Raw genomic sequence first — 10022 nt, 5'->3', positions numbered from 1 at the left:
ACATTATTCTGTCACTCTCCGATCCGGCTCCTTCCCTGCAAAAGGTACATGAGATATTGGACTTATTCAACAAAGTCTCTTATTATAAGGTAAATGCAATGAAGTCCAATATATTAGGGGTAGGAGTAGACTGCAGAACATAAAGCCAAATTCAGAAATCATTACCATACCCATGGGCGAAGGACGCAATTCAATACTTGGGTATTACAGCAAACCCACTTTTACATCTAAGTAAAAGTATAACTTTGTACCCTTGATAAACAACTTTGAGCAAGAAATGCACTGGCTCAAGAAATTCTACCTTTCCTGGTCAGGTAGACTAGCGACATATAAAATGATCCTCCTCTCAAAGTTGTTGTATTACTTCAGAGAACTCCCAATCCAAATCCCAGCCTAATTTCATACAACCATGCAAAAATCTAAATTTATATGGGAGGGAAAGAAAGCCAGATGTCCCCACAGTATTCTTATAAAACACAGGAAGGTAGGGGGGATGGGAGTCCCCAATCTTAAAGACTACCATATGGTGGCAATGATAGAGCAGGCCAAAGCTTGGTTTGACACTCCAAACCAAATCCATTGGTGTTTAGCAGAGCAAGCCAGAAGGAATCAAGGAGATATGAAAGACCCACTGCTCTCTACATTTTTAAGCAAGCAACTGAACCATAGACACCACCCAACTATAATAGCCACTCTGCAGGCATATATATAAGAGGGCCAGTATGGTGGCCCGTGTATTAATAAGGGGTTAAATTGTGTGTTATATTTAACCATAGGTTCATTTAGATATTTACCCTTTCAGATATGTGGTCAGTAAATGCAAGGATTAAAACACACACATAGAATGTAATAAAAAGTAGATTTACTTAGCTTCGGTTACAGATGTGTTACAGATGATACAATACAAGGATAAAAATTAATTCAGCTTTCAATCCAGGAAACCCCTGTAGCTTCTTCAGGTTCTGGAGACGACAGTCTTTCAAAGTCCTAGGCACTTGCAGCCCTAGATGAAGTTCAATGGCCTTCTGTATTGTCTGGCAATTTATAGGCTTGAAAGAAGCGCGAAAAAGCTGGTTTTATCTGGCACCCACAAAAGACTAGCCACAATGGTCCCAAGACAATGTGGCCATCTGTGAGTGACTGACTATCTGTGAGCTCAGTGAAATCAATGTATGCAGAAACTTACATACATACACATCTATATACATATATATATATATATATATATATATATATATATATATATATATATATATATATATATATATAAGCAATCGCCTTAAAAATATCATAGTTAATAACTCATTATCCCAAGTTCTTTGTAAATCAATGATAAATATAGGCCCGTACTACATTCCACCCCTTGATTCACAATGAACTCAAGTCATAGACATAATCTACAGACTTACGTATAGGTAAAGCCTCAATAGTAGATGTTGTACATTTACTAATACAGACAAAAATAATCTTCACTATAATAAAAATTCCTAATGCTAATAAAATAAACCATGCAATATACATAACCACTTGTTGCCCCAGTTGACCAAGCCACGCAAATATTCCATCATTAGAGATAGAATGAAGTTTACCAACAGCTTTTCGGGCCTCTGTTAATTCTGACTCAATGTTTTCACTACTATCTGTAATATAGGAACAACATTCATCCCCAATTAGAGCACATACCCCTCCCTTGGCAGCAAGAATAAAATCTAAAGCAGCTCTGTTTTGTAGTACCACCAATCTCATTTGCCTAACCTCTTCTGTAAGAGCATCAATACTATCAAATGTTTTATTGAACGCATATTCTATGATTTTAGACATTCTCCTCAGCATTTGTACTGTCCGAGCCACTCCATACTGAGGAAGAATAATCATAGCCAATCTATCTCCTTCAGTGACATCCCACCCCTCGGGTATATCTTGTATTTCTGAGGAACCTATGCTCCTTTTCCAATTCCTTACCCTCCCAGGTGGATTATTAAAAACTATACGGACTTTTGGTACTACATGTCCAATATAGCAGCTCCCTGACCAATTTGGTGGTAGCCATTTATAAGCGTTCAAACCACATATAAAATAGAATTGATAAGGAGTACAAGTAGTTTGGTGAATCCAGTACTGCCAAAACATATCTGCTCGTGTTTGATTTTTAGACAGATTTACACAGCTAATAAGGGCACTATCTTTGGCCACACACACATGTGTATCATTTTTAAATGCAGATCCTCCTATGCGGTACCCATCTACTTCAAAATCAAATACTTCTCCTCTCCCCACCACCTGCACCATAGCGATATTATTCCAATGATCTGTTACTACATAATCACAATTACTATTTCCCAGTTCTATGGAATATGAGTCATTGGTACTAGGTCTTTGTACACACAATACACCAGTGGCTTTACGGGATAACTTTATAGAATATTCCTCTGGGCCAAAATTAGCTGGTATGTTTTTACATGATGGATTAGTCAAACTGTCCATAGCTCTATTCATTATTGCTATTCTCCAAGGATCATCCAAAGGCAACCAGCTAATGTTAACTGGTAGTCCATATAATGGTATGCCTTCAGGTGCAGCGCGGGGTGTTTGTCCACACACCCAACAGTTTGTAACATTAAAAACATGAGCTGTTGCTTTCAGAGTCTCATGGAAGAAGTTCTTCTGTGCTGTTCCACCAAAAACGAGGCTGGTCATCATCTGAAGCCATAGTAGTGTCCTCATGGCAACGGCAACAATCTGTGGATAGGAACATAAATAGGTTGGTCTTCCTGTTCAATTAAAACTAAAGCTGTGGACCCGGGTCCCCAGGCCACAATTTCTCCCTTCCTTCCTTTAGCTCTTCCCCTCTCAGCTACACTTGGGGCTACCCACACCTTGGTACCTAATTGGGCAGAATACATTTTCCCATGTACCCGTAGACGTTTAGGTATAATTATTATCTGTCCTATTTGTTGTCATTTTTTCAGACATCCCATTTCTAAAGGTACTAGGGTAACACAATATTCTCCCAGTGCATCTTTTTTCACTTCTGTATCCCACTCACACCACTCAGTCAACTTAGAGTCTGGAATGAACTGCAAATCACATGTGGGATCTAACTGTAAAATGCCAGTAGGTACTGATATATGGGAGTCAGGGCTAGGATTCACTTCCCCCTCACCCCCGCTTACTTCCACATCTTGGAGCATTGTAACTGGTATGGGTTGAGTTACAGGAATTGTTGGACCTTTAGTAGTTAGAGTGACAACCCATTCTCCTGCACTTTCAACACCACTTCCCAACATTCGCTGCATAGGAGTGTTCTGTCCTACTAATCTATTGTTCAGAATGTACACTGCTTCTTGTATCACCTTATCCCACCCCCTGAGTGTGCGTGTAGGTGTTAATTTCCGTATTTGCTCTTTAAGCAAACCATTCATTCTCTCAATTAAACCTGCTGCTTGTGGATGATAGGGAATGTGAAACACCCAGTGTACACCATGTTCCTCCGCCCATTGTTTAACGGCTTGTCCTGTAAAATGTGTGCCATTGTCTGATTGGATTTCTTGAGGCACTCCATAATGCTGTGTCAGCAATTGCATAAGTTTCAAGGTTGTCTTCTGATCCGCATGCTTAGTAGCTGAAACTTGCAAAAGTCCACTATATGTGTCCACAGCTGTGGCACCATATTTCAATCCACCTCTTCCTCCTGGCAAGGGGCCTATGAAGTCTACTTGCCAGACTTGTCCTGGTTGCTGACCTTCTTGCCACAAAAATTCCCAGATTTGAGGCCCACCCCACAGTTCTTTTCCATTTACTAGCCAGTTTTCTTGTTTCCATGCTCTTAGCCAAGTAGTTAGTCCTTTAAATACTGCCCAACTATCTGTATAGATGATCAAATTTCCTGGTATATCTTGCACCACCATATACACAGCTTGGAGCTCAGCATATTGACTCGATCCACCCTGACCACTTTGGTGAATCACTGTTTCAGTACCTGGCTGGAAAGCTGCTGCAGTCCATACTCTACCCTGAGGGGTGATTTTGGCCGATCCATCTGTAAACCAAGCATTTTGTTTGTCTTCATCTGACAGCTCAATAAAAAGAGGTGCTTCCTTGAAAGGCGATTCTCCCACTTGCATTGGAGGCAACTCAGGAACTTTTGATTCAAAGTCCACATGTCCAGCCAGTTGTTGTGATATCTGATTGAGATCCTGAGATTAAATGTTAGCCCTTTCACTTAAGTACCATTTCCATTTCTGTAGCGTCTGCTTTTGTGCCACACTTGTATGAGCCTGGAAACCTTCTCGTCTCACCCACCCAGAAATGGGTGAGTCAGTCCTCACTGTCACAAACTGCTGCTTTGTTGTTACTTCCACATGTTGTAATGCAGTGTAGGCAGCCAGCAACTGCTTCTCCAAGGGACTGTACTTTCTCTGTGCAGCGGTGAACTGTTTGGACCAGAATCCCAATGGTATCTTCCGATCCCTTGGATTTTGGCCTTTCTGCCACAGACCCCACGACATCCCATGTTCAGTTGCAGTCACATCTTAAATGAAAGGCTGATCTGGTTTCAAAGGGCCTAAAGAGTGCTGTGTCCTTACAGTCTCTTTAGCTGTGTCTAGTGCCAACTGCTGATCTGGTCCCCATAAAAATACAGTCTTTTTCCGGGTAACATTATAAATTGGCCTTAGAATCAGGCCCAAGTGAGGAATGAAAGGTCTCCAAAAACCCAGTAAACCGAGTAAACTTTGAGCCTCTTTCACATTTTTGGGAGGCTTCAATGCTGCAATAGAGTCTAATACAGGTTGTGGAATAGTCTTGATGGGCCCAGACCAAATCATTCCTAAAAATTTGACACTTGTAGCTGGTCCTTGGATCTTTGTAGGGTTAATAGCCCATCCTCTTTTCTGTATATGGGCCTGCACTGTAGTCAAGTCTTGTCTTACTTGTTCTTCTGTACTACCAGAGAGCATGATATCATCAATGTAATGATACAGGTTACAGTCCAGTTTTGGTAACATATCCAGATCTCTGGCTACCATACCATGGCAAATTGTTGGACTATGCAAATAGCCCTGAGGGACAACATTGGCTGTATACTGTTTTCCATCCCAAGAAAAAGCAAATTGATCTTGTGATTCCTCATCAATAGAAATGGAGAAAAATGCATTTGCTAAATCCAGTACCGCATGCCATTCTCCAGCAGTTTGAGAAATAGTCTCTACAAGTGACACCATATCTGGGACAGCTGCTGCAAGGGGTGGATCCACTTTGTTTAACGCTCGATAGTCTATTGTCATCCTATAAGTTCCATCTGGTTTCCTTACAGGAAAAATAGGCGAGTTAAAGGGGCTCACCGCAGGCCTGAATACTCCTACATCCAGCAAGGCCTTTATTGTGTCAGTCACTTCTTGGTGTCCTCCAGGTATGCGGTACTGCTTGAGATTAACAGGGTCTTTGGGCGGAGGGATGTACACTGGCGTCCACTTTGCATGTCCCCTGATGATAGGTTTTACTGCAGACACAAAGAAAGAACGCACTGAGTTACCAAATGAAAACACACCTGCATCAGTTTGGATTGTCTGACCCCTCAAGATATCCATTCCCAGTATGTTATCAGGTAGCTCAGATATTAAAACTTGTGCCTTAAATATGGGGCCTTTTCCAATTTTCAATCTGCAGTATACCTTGTGCGCCCATGTGTGTTGTCCTCCCAGCCCTTCAACTGCCACTACCCCTGTGGTCTGATGTTTTTGACTTTTGATGCTGTGAAACAAAGTCACTTCAGCTCCTGTGTCTAACAATGCAGTAACCCTTTGTGGTCTATGTTGTCCTTGCCAATATATTGCCACTGATACATATGGACGGTGATCCCCTGATTTCAGCATGTTAACTTGAACCAGTGGCACAGAGGATCCGCCCTCCTGTCATTCCAGAGGAGTGGGCACTTCCCATCCTCTGCTCCCAAATTTCTTTTTGTGTTTCATTAATTCTTCTGCTGCCGCCCCATAAGGGTTTGACTTTCTCTCCACAGGAGGGGCAGAAGGAAACACAGGCAAATCCTCTACATCACTGGTTGCCACCTTCTTAGGCAAGCTAGATTTTAATTTCCCTTTTGATTTTAATTCTTTCCATTGTTTTAAAAGAGAACCTGTTTGTATGCCATCAATCTCTGATATTGGTACACCGCTCTGCAAAAGATCTAAAAATAATTCTCTTCGTGTAATCTTCAACCTCTCTACAGGATCTTTCTCTTCCACACTCCTTTGTTTAACCCTGTCTCCAACTCTCTCCAATTCTCCTAATTGTCCCAGTAAAGCTGCTGCCTCGTGAACTTTTTCTTTCTTTGCATCAATAGCACTCAACATTGTAAACAATGGAGCCTTTAAATGGGACAGGGCGTTAGCAAGCAATTTATTTCTCATGTGTGCCGTGAACAAAGCCATATCAGGTCCTGTCCAATTATCATGCACAGTAGGAGTTTCTATTAGAGGGTCTGCAATCAATCCACTTACACACCCATATTCTCGCAGCCTGTGAATTCCTTCCCCTATTGTACGCCAAGGAGTTAAATCCATAAGTTCTGTAGGAGTGTCATGAACTTGGACTATAGAATCTCTTATCAGATGCAAAAGGGAGAAAACGACCGTCGTGTCCCTCGCTCTCCTCAGGTAAAGTCTTACCCTGGGGTCTTTGGCCATGCTGCCTAACCCCACTGCCTCTCTATTAGACAAAAGTATTCCATCTCCTCCCAGGTCCCACACACGCAAAACCCATGACAATAAGCATTCATTGGGTCTCTGGGCAAATTTCTGTCCTAGCTCCGTAAGCTCCCCTGCTGTGTAAGACCTCGTCTCTTCTGTATATTGCTGTTCAGCTGCCTGTGCTGGGCGGGATGTATCTTCAGATGAAAGAACATTACTACCGCTTGAACTGGCTTGTTCAGTCACTTCTCTCCTTTGTCTCGTCGTAACAATAGGACGAGCCTTGCCTGCTTCTAACTGACCAATTTCTATCTCTTCATCTGTGTCTGAACCTGACCAATATGTTAATTCCTCCCAATCTCCCCTGGTAACCAGGGTACGTACTTTCACTGCAGCATTGTTTCCTGGTAATCTCCTCCTACCGTTCTTTTTACGCTGCTTATTTACAGTTCTCACTACATACTCTGAAAACTGTGTTTCCATTTCTTCCTTGTGTTTTTCAGAAGATCTAAAACATTCCTTTAGGATTTGAAGTTGATCTGTTACTGCCTGCAGCTCCACATCAACAGCTTCTCTCCTTTTTGTCTCATCTATGAGCGCTTGCAAAAATATCCATTCTAATAAAGATGCAGCTTTCTGCTCTGATTTTGAATATCGAGACAAATCAAGGTTCAGGAGGCAATGGCGGGGGTCTTCCACTTTAAATGCATCCTGATACTTGATCAATTCACGAGCCAGAGTAGACCAGCGTCTAGAATCTGCCCACTCTGGGATGGGGCTCTTTCGACTGTCTCCCCCCTTCGCTCTTTTTATCCAGTTAAACATCCTCCCTCTTCACTACGTGTACACTACGTGCTAAACCACTATAATGCCACCAAAGCAAAGCTAACAACAAACCTGCTATCACAGTGCACACTAATAATACAGTTTCCCAATTGTCAAAAAACATTATAATTCATAACAGTATTACTAAGCTCAATCACTGCACTTCAAACCAGCACTGAAAGGGTTAAATATCCTGCTCGCAGCGCCATTATGTATTAAGGGGTTAAATTGTGTTTTATATTTAACCATAGGTTCATTTAGATATTTACCCTTTCAGATATGTGGTCAGTAAATGCAAGGATTAAAACACACACATAGAATGTAATAAAAAGTAGATTTACTTAGCTTCAGTTACAGATGTGTTACAGATGATACAATACAAGGATAAAAATTCATTCAGCTTTCAATCCAGGGAACCCCTGTAGCTTCTTCAGCTTCTGGAGACGACAATCTGTGCAAGTCCTAGGCACTTTCCGTCCTAGATGAAGTTCAATGGCCTTCTGTATTGTCTGGCAATTTATAGGCTTGAAAGAAGCGCGAAAAAGCTGGTTTTATCTGGCACCCACAAAAGACTAGCCACAATGGTCCCAAGACAATGTGGGCCATCTGCGAGTGACTGACTATCTGTGAGCTCAGTGAAATCAATGTATGCAGAAACTTACATACATACACATATATATACATATATATATATGAGCAATCGCCTTAAAAATATCATAGTTAATAACTCATTATCCCAAGTTCTTTGTAAATCAATGATAAATATAGACCCGTACTACAGCCCGTAATTATGGGCCAGAGGGTATTTAACCAGACCTCCCACATCGCACAGTGTCGGTTCCAGTGCGCGGTACAAATGTCACCAGGCCGACCTTTACTTCTCACTACGTATTCGTGAGTGCGTACTTCATGATCGATATCCCGTTTCCATTCGTAAACTTTCGTCGACCGTCACGCATCGCCATCGCAGGTAGGACTTTCTCGTTACCTTTTACTCAAGTTTCATATCAATTCGTTAGCATGTTTTCTTTGCCAAATTGTCACACCTTCGGCTAGTACCTCTTTTGCGTTGTCTTTAATGTATATTGTCCTTTCTACCTGCCGTATTCACCAGTGTGTACTTCACGATCCTTATCCTCTTCTCGTTCACAGCTTTCGTTAAACCATCACGCATTACCGTCACAGGCAGGATTATCTTGTTACCTTTACTCAAAATTCGTATAAATTCGTTAGCATGTTTATTTTCGCTAAATATTGCACCTTCGGCTAGTACCCCTCTTTTTTTGCGCCTTCTTTCATGTATGTTATTCTTTCTGCCTGCAGCAAAGGAAACCGAACCAGTCGCTACCCCTACACTGCTCACCAAACATGCACCCCACCTCAAACTGGCCCTCTACTCTTTCGTTCAGATTGCATACGCGCACCAGACAGCCGATTCGAATCTGGTCGTTAATCTCGTTTGTACGGTTAAAATTTTTCGGCAATCCTAAGCGCCCCATATAAAAAAAAAATAATAATAAAAAAAAAGCAACCATCTACACTTAGTCAGTCATCGGCTGTTCAGTTGGACTCACAGTCATTTACGTGGGATTCGCATCTAGTCGCAGCATCATCGCTATGATTCGATTCCCTGCGGAAATCAATTTTTTAAGCAACCGCACCGAACCTTATCGCATCACCGACCCAAACGGGTCGAATCTTTCACCAACCGTTCTTTCAGGGTGCTCGCATCCAGCCCGGTTCTACTAGTCATGGCACAAAGCTTCTACAATACTTTCTTTCACCTTCTCGAATCTATTTTTTGCATGTTCATTCACAAACTTCTGTACCAAATAGCTTGAACGCGCACGGTCAATCCTACATAGTAATTTTCTTACCTTTTTTCTTTCTACCTAAACCATTTTCTTGCAACCACGGCAAGTCTTTCTGCATTTGGCTCACAAACAGCCAACGTCTCCAGTAGCAACACGGCTACTCATACGTTTTCTCTATCCCTTTTTCCTCTTTTTAGGTCAGTAAGTTTGCCAATTGGTCCATCCTGCAACAGGCTCGGACCATCCATTCCAGGTAAAAAAAGAAAAGTAGAACACAGGGTAACCTGGCTAGGGTTTGCATTTCTTCACCAGGGGGTCGGCTATAGCCCCGAAACAGCTTTTGCAATCCACCTTATTACTATTTCCATGTCACCCCACTGTAGGTTCTTGCTTGAAACTCAGTCCTTGACCCCAACAGAGACGTCAGCACTAGGGCTTTAAGGCAGGTGCGTAGTTAGAAGGTATTAAGCAATAAGATTTATAAATTTCCTTTCTCTCACACACTTCACAACATATTTAACTTTATATGCATAATTTATTTTGGTTCCGAGGTGTTAGCAACTGTCACATACTTCTATGCATCTCACTCTGTTTTTGGAGCACAAGCCTCCACTACGCAGACAAGGTCGCTTAACCCCTGTTCTTGCTGGCAGTGCAAGCATTTAGCCGACCGAGCACACGTCAATTGCTACAG

The 10022-nt window shown here is 41.9% G+C and overlaps 1 protein-coding gene across 2 annotated transcripts; it reads right to left on the bottom strand.

Moving 5' to 3' along the window:
- Positions 1 to 1242: 1242 nt before the first annotated feature.
- On the bottom strand, positions 1243 to 8100 carry LOC143988312 (endogenous retrovirus group 3 member 1 Env polyprotein-like). Of its 2 annotated transcripts, none has more exons than XR_013276823.1 (2): positions 7856 to 8100; positions 1243 to 2739 (listed from the first exon to the last, which is right to left on the bottom strand). XR_013276823.1 is itself a non-coding variant. In XM_077487776.1 (2 exons), exons 1-2 carry the CDS (start codon positions 5586 to 5588, stop codon positions 1369 to 1371), a joined length of 1617 nt encoding a protein of 538 aa, XP_077343902.1. In that variant the 5' UTR covers positions 5589 to 5862; the 3' UTR covers positions 1246 to 1368. The 2 variants fall into 2 exon arrangements, 1 of the variants encoding a protein (XP_077343902.1); XM_077487776.1 differs by lacking the exon at positions 7856 to 8100 and adding an exon at positions 5343 to 5862 and having other exon boundaries at positions 1246 to 2739.
- Between the last annotated feature and the right edge of the window lie 1922 nt (positions 8101 to 10022).

This window comes from Lithobates pipiens, unplaced genomic scaffold (genome assembly GCF_037356315.1).
Source record: "Lithobates pipiens isolate NorthernLeopardFrog02 unplaced genomic scaffold, aLitPip1_a1.2 Scaffold_18, whole genome shotgun sequence".
NCBI classification, from domain to species: domain Eukaryota; kingdom Metazoa; phylum Chordata; class Amphibia; order Anura; family Ranidae; genus Lithobates; species Lithobates pipiens.
The sequence above is the reverse complement of the archived record's forward strand: the minus strand, read 5'-3'. Positions and strand labels throughout refer to the sequence as shown.

Excerpts from the sequence above, each read along its gene's own strand:
- LOC143988312 (XM_077487776.1), bottom strand. The coding sequence starts at position 5,588 with ATGGATATCTTGAGGGGTCAGACAATCCAAACTGATGCAGGTGTGTTT. Across the intron at positions 2,740-5,342 it reads TAGGAGTATTCAGGCCTGCG|ATTGTTGCCGTTGCCATGAG; the intron begins GTGAGCCCCTTT and ends TCCTATCCACAG.